The 16,495-nt window shown below is 37.2% G+C and overlaps 4 protein-coding genes across 6 annotated transcripts in view; 3 read left to right on the top strand and 1 right to left on the bottom strand.

Moving 5' to 3' along the window:
- Window positions 1-6,729, top strand: part of LOC115440943 (prostaglandin E2 receptor EP2 subtype) — a 44,131-nt gene extending 37,402 nt beyond the window's left edge. Inside the window, 3 exon segments of the mRNA XM_030165469.2 lie at window positions 3,228-3,416; window positions 5,676-5,793; window positions 5,796-6,729. Coding sequence (XP_030021329.2) covers window positions 3,228-3,416; window positions 5,676-5,793; window positions 5,796-5,839 — 351 coding nt within the window. The 3' untranslated portion in view covers window positions 5,840-6,729.
- Window positions 6,730-7,474: 745 nt separating this feature from the next.
- On the top strand, window positions 7,475-12,420 carry LOC115440949 (arfaptin-2). Of its 3 annotated transcripts, none has more exons than XM_030165475.2 (7): window positions 7,475-7,673; window positions 8,191-8,321; window positions 8,764-8,928; window positions 9,227-9,395; window positions 9,652-9,804; window positions 10,035-10,185; window positions 10,432-12,420. In XM_030165475.2, the coding sequence occupies exons 1-7, from the start codon at window positions 7,663-7,665 to the stop codon at window positions 10,681-10,683; spliced, it is 1,032 nt and encodes a 343-aa protein (XP_030021335.1). In that variant the 5' UTR covers window positions 7,475-7,662; the 3' UTR covers window positions 10,684-12,420. The 3 variants fall into 3 exon arrangements, with proteins under 3 accessions (XP_030021335.1, XP_030021337.1, XP_030021336.2); XM_030165477.2 differs by having other exon boundaries at window positions 7,662-7,770; XM_030165476.2 differs by lacking the exon at window positions 7,475-7,673 and adding an exon at window positions 7,849-8,008.
- A 362-nt stretch (window positions 12,421-12,782) lies between these two features.
- Window positions 12,783-13,818, bottom strand: LOC115440950 (DPH3 homolog). Its single transcript, XM_030165478.2, has 3 exons — window positions 13,610-13,818; window positions 13,449-13,523; window positions 12,783-13,011 (listed from the first exon to the last, which is right to left on the bottom strand). Exons 1-3 carry the CDS (start codon window positions 13,715-13,717, stop codon window positions 12,943-12,945), a joined length of 252 nt encoding a protein of 83 aa, XP_030021338.1. The 5' UTR covers window positions 13,718-13,818; the 3' UTR covers window positions 12,783-12,942.
- Window positions 13,819-14,268: 450 nt separating this feature from the next.
- LOC115440927 (EH domain-containing protein 3) overlaps window positions 14,269-16,495 on the top strand; it is a 44,747-nt gene continuing 42,520 nt past the window's right edge. Inside the window, 2 exon segments of the mRNA XM_030165445.2 lie at window positions 14,269-15,205; window positions 15,208-15,649. Coding sequence (XP_030021305.1) covers window positions 14,423-15,205; window positions 15,208-15,649 — 1,225 coding nt within the window. The 5' untranslated portion in view covers window positions 14,269-14,422.

Below are 16,495 nucleotides of genomic sequence, written 5' to 3'. Positions count from 1 at the left end.
CGAGAAGACAAAGATCAAGGATTATTAATTTGCACTGTGAAAGACAACGACTTTTCTTGTTTGCTTGGCGTCTGGACAATCTTCGGCGGATTCTCTTTCTATAAATTTTATGAACGTGAAACTACTGAACGGTTTCGGATGGAATTTGGCACACAGATTACAGATACATAGCACACTACTTGCAGAGCGAGATTTTTATTCCGGAAATGATTTTTCATGACAGAGTCAGTGGCGTAGCCATAAGTTAGGTAACTAAGGGTTCAGGTAAATGGGCCCAGGGGCCGTTTATAACGGCTGAGGTCCATGGCGGGGTCAAAAATAAAATGAAAAGGCCCACATGTAACCTTTAGAGAGATACAATACTTTGATAAAGGGCACACACCTCTGACTTTTCTAAAAAAAAAACATGTGTGTATTCTTTGTGAATTTATCGTTCGCTTTATTTATTTATTTATTTATTACACTTTATATACAAAGAGTATAAAGGCGGACTTAATGCCGAAGGCATTCTCTACCAGTCAACCTTTAGGTGGTGCAGAGACTAAAGAGGTAGATTTACACAACGAGAGAAGGTAGTGGAGAGAACATTAACAAACAAGACTGAAATCAATTAAAAATATAAAAGGTACGTCATATAAATATGTCCACATACATAAATACGTACATACATACATACAAACGAACAAACATACATAAATAATATTATATATATCTAAATAATATTATACATATATATCATATTGTCATAACTGAAACTAATGACGAGATTCTGCCAACCCATCCAAGAGTAGTTTCCGAACTCTCGTTTTAAAACCAAGCCGTGTAGTGGGAGAAAATTTTTAAAGCGGTAGAGAGCACGAAGAGCACCGGTGACTTACCGACTAACAGAAGTGACCTGAGTCTGCCAGCCCAGGTTGGAGTCAATGTGAATGCCAAGGTTCATAACAGATGTGCACCAAGGAATGACGATTCCGTTATAAATGACTGCTGGAATAGTCATGAAGTCCACTCTACTCATCAACCTCGCACTGCCCACAACGATGGCTTGACATTTTTTGGGATTAACTGTGAGTCCGAAGCAGTCGGCCCAACGTTTAATGTGAGCCAGGTCCTGGTTTACCTTATTTATTGTCTCGGACAAACAACCAACCCCACCCTGAGAGTAAATCTGCAGGTCATCGGCATAAAGATGATACGCACACTGAAGGTTTTGGGTAATGAGGTTAATAAATATTGAGAATAATAAAGGAGATAATATGCCGCCTTGAGGGACACCAGAACCGATGTCGCACCAATTAGATGAAAATCCATCAATGCGCACCGACTGCTGGCGCCCTTGAAGATAGGATGAGAACCATTCAAGTGCCACAGGAGAAATCAAACGATGGGAGAGAATCGCTAAAAGGAGGTCGTAACTGACGGTATTAAAGGCGTCTGAAAAATCAACCAAAGCTAATACGGTGACTTTAGTATCTTCCATACCCGCCCTAATGTCACCAGTCACTTTAAGGAGCGCAGAAACGGTGCTATGCCCAGGTCTGAAGCCAGATTGCAAAGGGCTCAAGAGATTATTTAAGTGCACTTGTCCAGACAACTGCTTGTGTGCACTGGCCTCAAGGACCTTGGAGAGAAAAGGAAGGATAGAAATAGGGCGAAAATGGTTCACAAGTGAGGGATTAGGTATTTTGGGAAGAGGAATTACATAAGCTTTCCGCCATAAGTACGGAAAACAACCTGTATTAAGCGAGATATTAATGATGTGGGTAATGGGTGCAAGAACAAAATCTAGGATAGGAATTAGCATTTTGGCATTGGATTTAATAGCCATGATTATTTTTTTGATTTCATTCTGTGGCACTGGAGAAAACTTAAAGGGAGCTATATTAGGGCTAGGAAGACTGGCTAGAAAATCCAAAGTGCTACGTCGGATTTGGAGATCAAGCGTAGTTGCAGTAGAGAAATGTCGATTGATATTAACCTGCACATCTGAGAAGTTCTCTATAGGAATTTCGAAGGTGTGTGAAGTCTACCAATCCGCACTAGGCCAACGTGGTGGACTAAGGCCTAATCCCTCTCAGTAGTAGAGGAGGCCCGTGCTCAGCAGTGGGCAAGTATATAATACAGGGCTGATATTATTATTATTATTATAATACTTTGATAATTTCGACGAAGTGGTGAGCTAAAAAATGTTTGTACAACCAAGCGTAAATATGTTTCAGTTTGAGGGTTAGGTACCGGCCAGGGACGCGGGTCCTCTTGTTCTCAGAGGCCCTGGGGCAATGCCTAGCCATGACTACGCTGCTGGACGAAGATGCCACTAATACCTCACTCTCTATAACCTCACTGAAGATAGAAGGTTTTCTCTTCTCCCTCGCTCACTTTATTTAATGCCTACTTCTGAATAATAGCAAATCCACCCAGAATATCAACAATATAAACGCGTGTTAGAATTATTTCAAACAGTTTATTGTACAAACTATATAAACCACTACTCGGCAGATATGACACACCACATAATGTCGAGTGATTACAATTTAAATTACCAACGTAACGACATAGGAGCGGTGTCCATCTTAGATTATATTTTTTAATCGCTTGTTGACTTCTTGTCAGTCTCCGAGGACAGGATTCCTACTTTTCGTTTACATAAGTTGTTTATTGTAACTAGTTCTCATAAACGTGCTTAAGTTAGATTGGCTTCACATTCCCAGCGCGATAGAGCTATTAGTTACTCGTAGCTATTTACGAGCAAATCCTGTCACCGCAACAATTTGTTACCTAAGTTGTTGTAAAACATCTTAAAACTTTGATTGAATAAAGCGGTGGTATTTAGTTCAATAAATAAGGTCCAGAAGTCAAATACATAGTCTTAACCCATTACTTGTAATGAGGTAGTATTATTTAGTGTAGGAAATAGGCATTATTCATCCAGATTCGAAACATAATACAGACTAAACAATCTGTCGCGGAAATCGTGGAACTTCTCGCTGCACAGCCGGCTAAAGTCAGATTGCCATACGTTCCGCTTTACAGGAACAAATACCGGACTGAGTTGTGTCCCATTTAAAATGTTCCGGTATGGCTTCGGGAAGAGCACTAGGTCTCTGAGCTACGACTTACGACAACTTAAAACATTCTTATTTACGTTAAATTTTAGAAATTTCTTCTCAATACAACAATAAATTGGACTAATTTTACAACAATAAATTGGACTAATTTCTCGGCAGGTAACGTCAGCGCTTTACCTATCGCTGCACCCGAGCAAGTGGATCCGCCTGAGTCCGCTGGCGAACTTGTCTGATGTGCTGATGCTGCTCAACTACGTGCTGGATCCGATCCTGTACGTGCTGATGCGCCAGCGGCGGCAGCTCTCCCTCACTACGCTCTGCCACTCCATCGCACACTGCTTCAAGCGGGTTCGTCATTTTTATCATCATATTATATGAGAATCCTTCAGTGAGGAAGTTATTTTGCATGCGTGGATTTCACTGCTATGTTGCAGTTAAGTCTCGTGTTCGATTTCCGAGACGAGTGATATTGGGGTTTTCTGCTTAGTATCATCCCGATATCAAAAATTTGCGCCTGATATGGCCATAGGCTCGCCCCTATGACATCATGGGACGGATCACATATGGCGCAAAGTGACGCACCCTGATTGATAAAGGTGTGATGTTTATTTTTTTATTTAATTTATAATATATAACAGACAATGAGTGAATTTGTGAGGAGATATATATATACCTAGTCTTGCCATAAATATTGTAATAAAGAAAAAAGAAAATTGTTAACTGCAAATAACATTTATTACTTTTACAGTGTGTCAGTTTAATACATAAATATAAAACAATTAAAAATATAAAAGCTTATTCGAAGTGGTCTCCATTGGCTGCAATACAGTCCTTTAAACGATGAGGCCAGTTATCAATAGAAGCACGCACTCTTTCCATGGGAAAATTCTTCACTGCCAATCGTATAGATTGTTTTAGGGACTCCAAATTATCATGGCGTTTAGAGCAAGCTGTACTCTCTAAAACTGACCACAAATCATAATCCAGCGGATTAAGATCGGGACTAGACGACGGCCAGTCTTCAGCTCTGATGAAGTCCGAAACGTTCGATTCCAACCAAGACTGCGTGGACCGAGCTTTATGACCCGGCGCCGAGTCTTGCTGGAAGGACCATACTTGGTTATTGAACATGGTGATGTTAAGGGGCTTAACTACCTTCTCAAGAATGGTATCTTGATACACTTGTGCCGATGTTTTGATACCTTTTCACAAAAATATGGCTCAGTCACTCCTTCATAGCTAACACCCCACCAAACCATCACTGAAGTCGGATAATGTCCACGTTGCACTCTGTCGACTAATTGGGAAGCTTCCTTAGAGCTTTGAGCATAAATACGGTCATTTTGTTTGTTAAAATGTTGCTCAATTGTAAAAATTTTCTCATCCGTAAACAAAATTTTTCTGTGACCTCCCTTTGCGTACCGCTTCAGTAGTTGTTTCGATTTTACCACCCTATTCTTCTTTAAATTATCAGTTAAGAAATGGCCAGTGCGTCTCTTATAGGCTGCAAGTCCTAAGTCATCTTTTAAAATACGCGACATGGTTCTAGGTGCTATCTTCATTTCCCGAGATAAAATCTTTTGCTTTCGGACAGGATTTCTTCGAATTCTTTCCCTTACTGCTTTGACCACCTTTTTCGTACGAACACTACGTGGACGGCCAGATCTTTTCTGTCACAAACAGAGGAGGTCTCATTGTACCTATTAATAGCCCGGTACACAAACATTTTACTAATACCAAGTGTATGGAGAGTTTTAAAAATTGCATTTGGCTCCATACCTACTTTGTGTAATGCTATCACAGCGATTCGGTTCTCTTTATCACCCCACACCATTTTAATATCGCAAAATATTTTACAATGTATTGGCGCCAAAATGAGAAAACACAATGAACAATCGTATAAAAATGACAGATTCGAAATTCAAATGTAATATTTTTTTATAATTAAGTGTAACAGTATTTATGGCCAGACTAAGTATATCCCCACTTTAAATAAAATATTGCACAATTGCAGAAAATATATTGAATAAAAATATCAATATAAAACAACCATAATTTTCCAATTAGCTTTTAGAAACTTTGAATGTTTGAATACATTTATAAACCGGCCAGTGGAGCTTTATTTTTTTTTTTCAAATTCAAATTCAAATTCAAATTCAAATTCAAATTTTATTGCACTCCACAATCATTTTATACATAAGATGTTACATTTTAATACACGTGACATAATCGTGGACCCTGTCGGGCACGGCAAAGTTTCAAGAGAGAGAGAAACTATACAATTAAATACTTATAATAGCTATTTGTTACATGCATGTACATATTATTATATTTTATTATTTTACTTTATACAACTACTAGACTTTTTTATTGATTATGTAAATTTTAGTGTTTTAATATGTGTGTGTGCACGCGTGTGTGTATGTGTATTACTATAATATTATTATTAAATATATTATACATATTATTTTCAAAGTTACACTTTTTAAAAAAAAAATATATATATAAAATAGAGCTCCACTTCAAAGAGTATAGCCAGCCCCTTGCCCACAATTGTAATCATAATTTTGTATTCATTGCCTTACAAGATTTTTTGTATCTTTCCAGAATCACAAAACGTCAACAGAGTCGATGTCTATAAAGACGTCGTGCTGCCCGCAGGAGACACTGGTGGTGAGCGACAGCTCGGGCGCGGAGATGAAGCCGCTGCGACCGATGTTGCACCCGCCGCCACCATCACCCCCGCCACTATACTCCACATCCACGACTGACCCACCGCACGCTTCTAACTGCACTCGAAGGCGCGAGCGGAACAGTTCCCGCGCTTTAACCAAAGACAATTCACTTTACGGCGAGGGACACGCACCGGTCTACTTACAGTTATTATTTTTGTAAATAGTTTAGTGGTTATAGATGTAAGACGCAACCCTCTCTATGTACGATTACCTGCAGAAATATTAAATATGATAATTTTTATTAGAAACGTGACATCTGGTGATGACAATATTTTTTGTTTTATACATTTTGTAGTGTAATTAAATGTTATTTTTGTTTGATATTGTGAAACATTCTAGTCTCAATATAAAATAGTCGTATGAGAATTCAGTCAGATTTTATACATACATACATACTATTATACGTTTTATATGTGTACAATGTATCTAATAAGAGATAATAATATAAGTACTGTAAATAGAACATACATGTAGACATTTTTATGTTACAATCACAAATCTTCAAAGGTTTTAAAAATGTATATCAACATAAACCTATGTAAAATTTGTGGCGTAAAACATAATATTATGATCCAAAAATCCGAGTTACATATATGTATGTATGTATCTACGTTGTATTAATCAAAAGAAGCGTCAGAAGGAATTGACATTGAAATGCTTTTTATACAAAATCTATTTTTATATAATAATTAGGGACAATCTAAACGACGCCTCATGTTCTGTGGGCTGAACAGGAAAGAAATATTGTGTGGACCAATAAAAAGCTAAAGATGTAATGATTGTCCATTGAAATCATATCGTGTTGTCATATTATTATTAAGTCGATGTGTCGCATCATTAGACATAATATAAATACTCATATTGTATGAGCATTGAACATACCACAGAACATTCATGTTATTGACTAAATAAAAAAGGAAAATAAACTTGTGTATTGTTTTTCTTGAATCTACCTCGACCATTCTCACAATTTTAAGCTGGTAAAGTTACAGCCAACAAAATTGTAATACGTTATAGATATAAACTGAAACACTTAGGTGCTTATTACTTACTTAATTATTTGGAGTAGGATTTTTCAAGGTACTTAGGTAATAGTTAGGTACAGTTAAGCTCAAATCAATGTATACCTCATAACCTACTTACGTAGATAAATGGCAAATTTATTAATTGCAAGGTATTTAACGTTCTCTTGTCGACCTATAGGTACTTACTTAGGTATCTATATTCATTTGGGATTTACTATACGTACTTACCTATTCAGTTATCCTGGTAAAGCATCAATCAACAAACCTCAATCATGAACAGCCTCATTTGTGTTAAAGTAATTGGACAAATTTACGGAATTACCAGATAGATATCATGATACTGAAGATCGAAATTCAGATTTGCCTACGTTGGTTGACTTCGATAACATCAGCGTACGTTTAGCTTTTAGTGAGATCAAAATTTAAAGGGTAGAAGTGAGCTGTAGGTCGTACAGTTAACAGTACTAACGAAAATATTGATACATACGCGGCCCGTCTTCGCCCTACACTGAAGATAAATAAAATATCAAAAAACGCAAAGATTCTGAACGAATTTCCAAAACTTTGTTTCACATTGGGTTATTTTGATATGTCTAGCATCATAATAAGTTTTTGTGTTTTCTCTGCTATAATGCTTGACTTCACAGTTGTCACAAATGAAATATGGCATTCGATTTGCTAACTGTCAAATTAATGTAAAGCGTCGATAGGAAAAAAATCTAAAACATTACACAGTAATTTACAAAAATGTATCAGTTTTTGATTTAATACAGACGACTTAATAGATTGCGTGTTATAATTTGCCTTCCAAAGCGAAAAAAAACGTTTGACAACATGTCGAAGTGGTGGGTTATTTTCCGATGAATCATATCAATAAAATAGTTTTGGTTTTGGTCTATTGGTTGTGCCGACGTCGCTCGCCGGTTATTGAGCAAATTAACTGCAAGTACACAATATATTGGTTATAATTAGTCTGTTACGAATTCCTATTGCACAGATTGTTTCTTCATCGCGACTTTCGTTGTTCAACGCGTATTATTTTGATCACTTGTAACAGGAAAATACTATGTAATTCTGTTAAGTATATTCGAACGGAAGCGACATACGGATTTATCTAGCTAACATACATGCTAATATAGAGCAGGACATATCAGTGAGGCCTGCCATACAATAGTGAAGTGTAATGTGTATAATAGAAACATTATCTTGTTTACTTTAATGCATTTTTATTATCTTATCATTTATCTGATAAAATTGCTATCAAAATTCTTTAAAGCACGAAACAGCTAATATTTTAGCTAAATTTGGTATAACAATAAGAATCTTTGTTGTATAGAGTTGTGAGTGTGGTTTGGTTTGCAGGCAATCAGAGCGCAGTATCCACGAGATGCTGAAGGACACCCCACCACTGCGGGAGTCCAGCGACTCCATCACATCAGGCACAGAGGCAAAGTTCCCAACATCACGCTCAATGCCATTCCCTCCTGCATATGGTAAGTACTCAGAATATATACATTTCAATAGATAACTTAATAATTTATTTATTATTTGAAAAATATTTATTAAAATTATTTATACTCAAGTAAATGCTATGTGCTCAGTAATTGCATTTATCAGATTGTGTTATTTACAATGAGTCAGCATGGTTACAGCTATTATTAAATATTTCATTTGGCTGTATATTAATAAAAAAGTAATGTAATAACAATTTATGGTATAGTCTAATAATGGATTGTCTAATTAGTGATGATACAGAGTAGGTATGGTAAAAACCTTATTATTTATTTTCATAATGTCATCAGCTATAATATGATATAATACAATATGAGCACTGCAAAGCACCCCACTGTACCTGATGGTAAGTAGAGTGGAGTCTAATTGAATGTTGACTAACAAGAGATGATTTATACTGATCAATCTATAATGTTATTCCAGCTCCTCCAGATGTATCACAGAATGGTGCGGCAGGGTCGAGCACACTGCTCCGTGCCGGCTCTACAAAGCTTGAGTCCATACGTAACTGGGGCGTGTCCACATACAAGTGCACCAAGCAGATACTGTATGAGAAACTCGGCAAGAGCTCCCGTACTGTGGACACAGGTGAGATGTTGATTAGTATGGTCTTTTGACTTTTTCATATATACTATTCCTAATTTCTATGTATTAAATTAAAAAAAAAATCACAAACTTTCACTTTAATAATGGTAGTAGGATAGTGTGATGCAATAATTTTTATTTGTAGTTTTTGTCATTTTATTTCAATGTCAATCATGTATATATAAGATATTATTGTAAAGTTAATCTTTTGAGTACACCTATACAGAAGACCTGATCTGGGATAGGATAGGTAAAGGTGTTTCATGTCACAAAAGTTTGATGTAGTATGTGCACTGTGCAGAGCTGGAGGCGCAGATCGAGATGGTGCGCGAGACGCAGCGCAAGTACGCGGCCGTGCTGCGGCTGAGCTGCGCGCTCACGGCGCAGCTCGCGGCCGCCGGCGCCACGCAGCGCGCGCTCGGGGAGGCCTTCGCAGACCTCGCGCAAAAGTCGCCGGAGCTGCAGAACCAGTCAGTATCTCACCACATTTGCATCTCCTACACGCCTTGCACTACTGAATATAGAAACTGTATGTGTCAATGTGAACCGAAACAGTCAAACCACAAGAGTTAGGTGCTGCACAGATAGGATAATAAAACTTGCAATTAATGTCTATCACAACTCATACCATCTAAAAATAAGTAAGTAAAGTATAGTTTCTACTTAAACTTCTTACTAAATGATAAAGACATCCGAAATTTTATAAAAACGTCTTTTAACCCACAGGTTCCTATACAACGCGGACACGCAGCGTGCGTTAACACGCAACGGCGAGACGCTGCTGGCGGCGCTGCACTTTTTTAACAACTCGCTCAGCACGCTCACCAACAAAACCATCGAGGATACGTTGCTCACCATACGACAATACGAGGCAGCCAGGTAACATGGCCATGCTGGAACACTTAACAAAAACATATAGCATGCATTCATCTTAAGGAACTGTTTACATACAAATGTTGGTTGTGGCCTTCTACAATGACTGTGCCTTTGCTTTTACGGAATTCATTTCTGAATGAGAGGTAATTTAGACCTTAAACAATGTTACTGTCACAAGAACAAATCTACCAATTCATAATATGATTTTTTATAACAATATTTTTATGTTATAGGGTGGAGTATGACGCGTACCGCAGCGAATTAGAAGGTAGCGGCGGCAACCCGCCCGAACTACTGCTAGCCAACATCGAGCGACATCGCAGGCACTACGAGCGGCTGCGGGACGACTCTGCTGTCAAGCTGAAGCTACTGCATGAAAACAGGGTATGTGATAGAACTTTAATGCAAGTTTTAAGCTGTGTTGGAATGTGACAGGGCATGTGATAAGCTTTATGGATCAGATTTTTGTGTGGAGGTGCTTCCAGCTTAGTCCATACTTTTAAAAGCATTTGAAGAATCTCAAAAATTGTACAATGACTGTTGTTGAACACTTTATTGATATTTATTTGTCTCCAGTTAATGAAATGAAAATAAAATGAAGTTTATAAATAACCTGGTACTCTATTCCAGGTGAAAGTAATGAACAAGCAGCTGTTGTTATTCCACAACGCGGTGTCTGCGTACTTCAGCGGCAACAACGTGGCGCTGGAGGCGGCCGTGCGACATTTCAATATCCGCACGCCGTCGCCGCCCTCGGCCACGTCGCTGCCGAGCTTGCCCACACTGCCGACGCTGCCGCCGCCGGCCGCCGCGCCGCCCGGCCCGCCCGGCCCGCCCGCACCCGCCGCTGCCTCGGCGCCGGTACTGCCGCGCTCCGCGTAGGGCCTCCACGGAGCCCGACTGATCTCGTGGTTCGGTACTTTACCCGTTCATTTAGTGTGACATTATAAACCCTCGCTCCTATGTATTAAGCGATCAATGTGATCCAATTATGTTAAGTCTTATGTACTTATTTATTTTCTACATTTTTCTTTCGGGACAGGTGTGAAGAGCACATCAGTACCACAAGTGAGATTAATATCGAAAGTCAAAACCTATGCGACAGTGAATAACAAATATTAATCTTGATTCTGTTGCGGTACTCAATGTCTCATAGTGCCTGATACAAAAAACAAAAATTATATTGTATCTTAGTAAATTGAGGACTCCTTGCAACTGTTAGGTGTATTGAGGTATTTATTTGAATGTTTTTGTATGTTGTCGATGCACGCTTGTCAATAATGTGTAAGGGCTACTTAGTATATTATATCCATGTATCACGTCCAACACATAATGACCCCGAGTAATCTAAATATATTAATGTCTTGTCGTTAGATAATTGTTTATTGCAATAAAATGTGCTTTAAGTACGTAACATGTACTGACATTTGGACAATTTTAGCTGTTAATCACTATATAATATAATATAGCTTACGTTATTTTTGTGACAGCTCGCTGTTGGGCAAATTATAATAAATTATATTATAGATCAATTTAAGTTACCTAAGTATTGAAATTATTTATATAAATCTTTAATATGTGATTGTTTACTACCCTCATGCGTCTAACTTAAGTAGAAAATATATTTCCTGGGCAAGGTAACATCAACAGTTGGAGTTGTACAAACATACTGTTTTGGCATAGAATTACAATTCACCCAGTTTGTGAAATTTATAAAGAGAACTTCAACTTAAGACCGAGTAATAAGACAGTTCATAATATTTTTTTATAGACATTTGCAGTTGATGGCTAATCAGACAAGGATGCGGTCGCTTGATGATATTTCATTCCAGTATTGCTTTTTGCTTACTTAGTTTTAAGTGATTTTTTGTAATTCCATTTTAAAATGAAAATTTAATATAAATATATAATACTATGTTCATTAGGCACAAGGTTTAGGAGTAAAACATTAGCTCAATATTATCCCTTCCAATGTATCTGCTGAATAAATAGCTTCAGAGTCCATTTGAATATTATATGTAATTTACAAAAAAATATCACAATAATAGTTCCAATTGCACATCAATGTACTTGTAAGATGTATTGTTATATGTAAGGACAATGTGGTAAAGCACAGCAGTAAGGGCCAAAATAAATTGGTTTACCCGCATGACATTATTGATTATATAGATTCTAGTCAGTTGTAGGAGAAAAATTAAGGAAAGATAGTCACCGAAATACTAAGGTCATGCTAATAGTTTTATTTATAAAATTATTTTGTTGTAAAAATATGTTGAGGCTTAAATATAAGAGTAAATACTAAATGTAACAGTTTAAATTATGAATAGTGGATACACTGTTGGGCTTTATTGCATTGTATATATCCTTTGAATTTGTAATATTGTTAACAAAAGACAATATGACATGATGAGCTCGAATGAATATTGTACGACGCGGCGCGTGCGGGTCGCGTTCTGTACTCATACTGTATGGTAGCTAGTCAAACTTTAGTTGTTGGTGAAGTCACTGTGACATTTGTTTATTTTAGAACAGAAATTATACACAACTGTAATTAGGTATAAATTAACAATGTGTTTATCATATTTTTATCGAGTGTAAAATAGATCACTTGCAATTTTATTTTTGCTTTTATTTCACATTATTCCTATTGAATAGCCTTTTCAGCAAATAAGAATCATTTACTCATAGTTGGAGCTGATGTTTGTTAGCCTTTTATCACATTTTTGTTTTACTATAATATTTAGTTTCAATATTCTAATTGAACCTTGGTTTTCCTTAGATACCTGTATCCTTAATAACCGTGACTTTGGAATGTTAGTTGACATAACCGATGGATGTAACTAAAAAGTCAATTATTTATGACAACATAACTGATACAAGTAAACCTTAGATTTCCTAAATGATTCTGTAAGCCAAAATACTCAACACATTATGACTATGATAAATAGTATTAACTATGAAGGGGTGAGTAAAATTCTAAGTCATGATTATTGACTTTATTACTTAATTAAATCACAGTAACACATCTTTGAACTTGGTTCTTGATGTAGGTTCCTCTCGGCTGGTGCCCATGAGCCAGTTTAGAGAACATTATCACCTCATAGTGTGTCACAAGTCACACATGGATTGTTATTTGTTCCTCTAAGCCTTCACAGCTTCTTTGTCACCCTCCTCTGTATGTAATTCCTCTGCTTCCGCTTTGAATTTTTCCTAGAATGAAATAGTAAATTTATTAAGGCTCTTATGTTATTGAAGTTGTGATATATATTCGAAAATTCAAAATTCATTCTGATAATCCATCCATACTCTGTCATCATTCAAACTAAAAGTGATAATATACATAGTTGTTCACTTTCGGAATTTGACCTCCACATTTTATCATGTAATAAGTTGGAAAGAAATAATCTTGTTAGAAACTCGATTTTAGTCACGCTTCCACTTCTCTGATAAAAAACGCGAGTGTATGTTTTGTTTTATGATATAGATAACTTCATTAAATATAAACATTTAGATAAAAGTTCACCACATACATTAAGGAAAACAAGCAAAAGCACCGCGTAGCCATACAAACGCATAGGATAAAGGAAGCAAACAATGCTTCTAAATTACTAATGAGATACAAAGGGGGAAAAACTGATTAAACATACCAAATCATAAATCACTTTGACTACCAAGGAACAACTCGGACATGTAGCTACTTCCTCGCCCGCCATCAACTCCTCCTGTGTGAGAACATATATCCAGAACATATTATAATCCATAAATGTGTCGATCCCAGCAACGCAATTATAATTTATTTAAATCTAACCTTGCTTATTTGGAACCTGTCACCACACGGGCACGGGTAATAATACATCTCTTCTTCCTCGTCATAATCGAAGTCCTCGATTTCTATTTCGTCGTGAAATATCGTCATTACAATATATTATTTAGTATTTTATAAAAATAATATTTTGATATCACACCATGCCCGACACTTTGCTAGCACACAGCACAGATAAAAAAAAAATTGTCAAATCACAAATGACAGGTAAAATCGTGGTTCAGTTCTCATTATAGAGATTTTTATCTTTACCCCTAAAGTTTTAGACACATGGTGTGTTTGTACACTAATAATACTGATATACCTGAGGTAAAATGAATAATTATTTAGTACTATATAGGTATTCAATATTGTAACGTTTTATTACCTACACGTGATAAGTAATATGAAGTGTATTAACTTATCATGATCTGCGCAGGTTTGAAAAAATAGGAAATACCTCATTCATACATGCTCGTTGGAGGTAAAATGTAATACTTAATTTTTTAAATATGTAATTTAAAATTAAGTTACGTTTATCTTCAATAATTGAATTAGAATTATTCAAGTACAAAACCAAAATAATGTTTTTCGTCGGCATTAGGTTTGATGATTCATTGCTATTTATGGTAACATTCTAAAGTCACGTCATACACACGTCACACGTCATTTGACATTTCATTTCATTTTTATAGGGGAGGATGATCGCGGTGGTCTCGTCTATTTTGTTGTAAAAAATATCTAAATAAAGTGCAGTGAGTGAACTAGTGCCCGTACCGTTTTAACGATAATAATAGAGCGTGATCCGTTATAGCAAAAATGTTTAGTTGGCTCAAGAAGGAAGGCGAAAAGTCGGAAAGCATCGAAAATGTCGTGGAAGGGCTCAAAAGGATCTACAAAACGAAATTATTGCCGTTGGAGCTGCATTACCAGTTCCACGACTTCCACTCACCACAGCTCGAAGACCCGGACTTTGATGCGAAACCGATGATCCTACTCGTCGGCCAGTACTCGACCGGTAAAACGACGTTTATAAAGTACTTGCTCGAGAGAGACTTCCCCGGCATTCGCATCGGTCCTGAACCGACAACCGATAGATTTATCGCAGTTATGTTTGATGAAAAAGAGGGCGTAATACCCGGCAACGCACTCGTCGTCGACCCGAAAAAACAGTTCCGACCGCTCAGTAAATTCGGTAACGCGTTCCTGAACAGATTCCAGTGCTCAACAGTGGCGTCGCCGGTGCTGCGCGGCATCTCCATCGTGGACACGCCCGGTATCCTGTCCGGAGAGAAGCAGCGTGTAGACAGAGGATATGACTTTACTGGAGTGCTGGAATGGTTCGCGGAACGCGTCGACCGCATCATACTGCTGTTCGATGCTCACAAGCTCGACATATCGGACGAGTTCCGGCGCAGTATCGAGGCGCTGAGAGGTCACGACGACAAGATACGCATTGTGCTGAACAAGGCCGACATGATCGACCATCAGCAGCTGATGCGCGTGTACGGTGCGCTCATGTGGTCTCTGGGCAAGGTGCTGCAGACGCCGGAGGTGGCGCGCGTGTACATCGGCTCGTTCTGGGACCAGCCACTCCGGTACACGATGTCAACAGGCGGCTGTTTGAGGATGAGGAACAGGACCTCTTCAGAGACATGCAGTCATTACCAAGGAATGCCGCATTACGTAAACTGAATGACCTCATTAAGAGAGCTCGGCTAGCCAAGGTGCATGCTTATATAGTCAGTGAGTTGAGAAAAGAAATGCCCTCCATGTTTGGCAAAGATGGCAAGAAGAAAGAGTTGATCAAGAACTTAGGGCAAGTGTATGACCGCATCCAGAGAGAACAGCAGATATCTCCTGGAGACTTCCCTGATATAAAGAAAATGCAGGAGACCCTGGCTAACCATGACTTCACAAAGTTCCACCCACTCAAACCCAAGCTGTTGGAGGTGGTGGATCACATGCTGGCCACCGACATTGCACGACTCATGGACATGATCCCACAGGAGGACGTCAACATTGTCTCCGAGCCACTCATCAAAGGTAAGTGGATTTATATTCATTATTGGATTTACTTTAGTGTGGCCAAAAATTTCAAAAGCTAGGAATTTTGTTGGTAAATGAGGATTTGCTAAAAAGTCACCAAGAAATAGTATCCTGGATACTAATATGTGACCACTATGTTATTTTACATATAATTAACTGAAATTGTTATAAATAATTGATACCACATATCAAACTGAGTCTTGATAAGAATCTTATTGGAAACACATATTCTGTTTACATAACTTTTCAATTACTTATCTGTTCTATAAAAAAATATTAATGGTATTATTTTATTTTATTGGTCACTAATAGATAATACATTAAACAGCAACAAAAGAAAACAAACATTCAATCATACTACCCAGTTATAGACAACCAATGTTTATAAAACAATATTTTTTTACTTATTATATGGATTTATTATTAAATTCTGTATCTCAAAAAGACCGGTTATATAATAAATATGATGCATTATTGTTAGTCTGCTATATATATAAAATAAATTATATAAATTAAATAACAAATATCAGTCTTCAAATAATTTGATGGTTTATTTGGCTTGCATGTAGAGGGCGACCAAACTCAACATTAATATCAATATGGTACCATGTAGGAGTGCCACTTATCACATGTCTACAAGGCTATATTTGTTACACTGTATCACAACAAACATTCCACAAATAAATTTGAATATGATTTATGTATAAAATATGTATGTATTTCTGTTTATCTATAATATGGTTACCCACTTTAATGCCTGGAATACTTTTAAAGTACCTATGGCATGTATAGGTATGTTTTTGCAATCGCACTTGAAGCAGAAAGTTTTATTGCAACAATTTT

This window comes from Manduca sexta, chromosome 6 (genome assembly GCF_014839805.1).
Source record: "Manduca sexta isolate Smith_Timp_Sample1 chromosome 6, JHU_Msex_v1.0, whole genome shotgun sequence".
In the NCBI taxonomy this organism is placed as follows: domain Eukaryota; kingdom Metazoa; phylum Arthropoda; class Insecta; order Lepidoptera; family Sphingidae; genus Manduca; species Manduca sexta.
The sequence above is the reverse complement of the archived record's forward strand: the minus strand, read 5'-3'. Positions and strand labels throughout refer to the sequence as shown.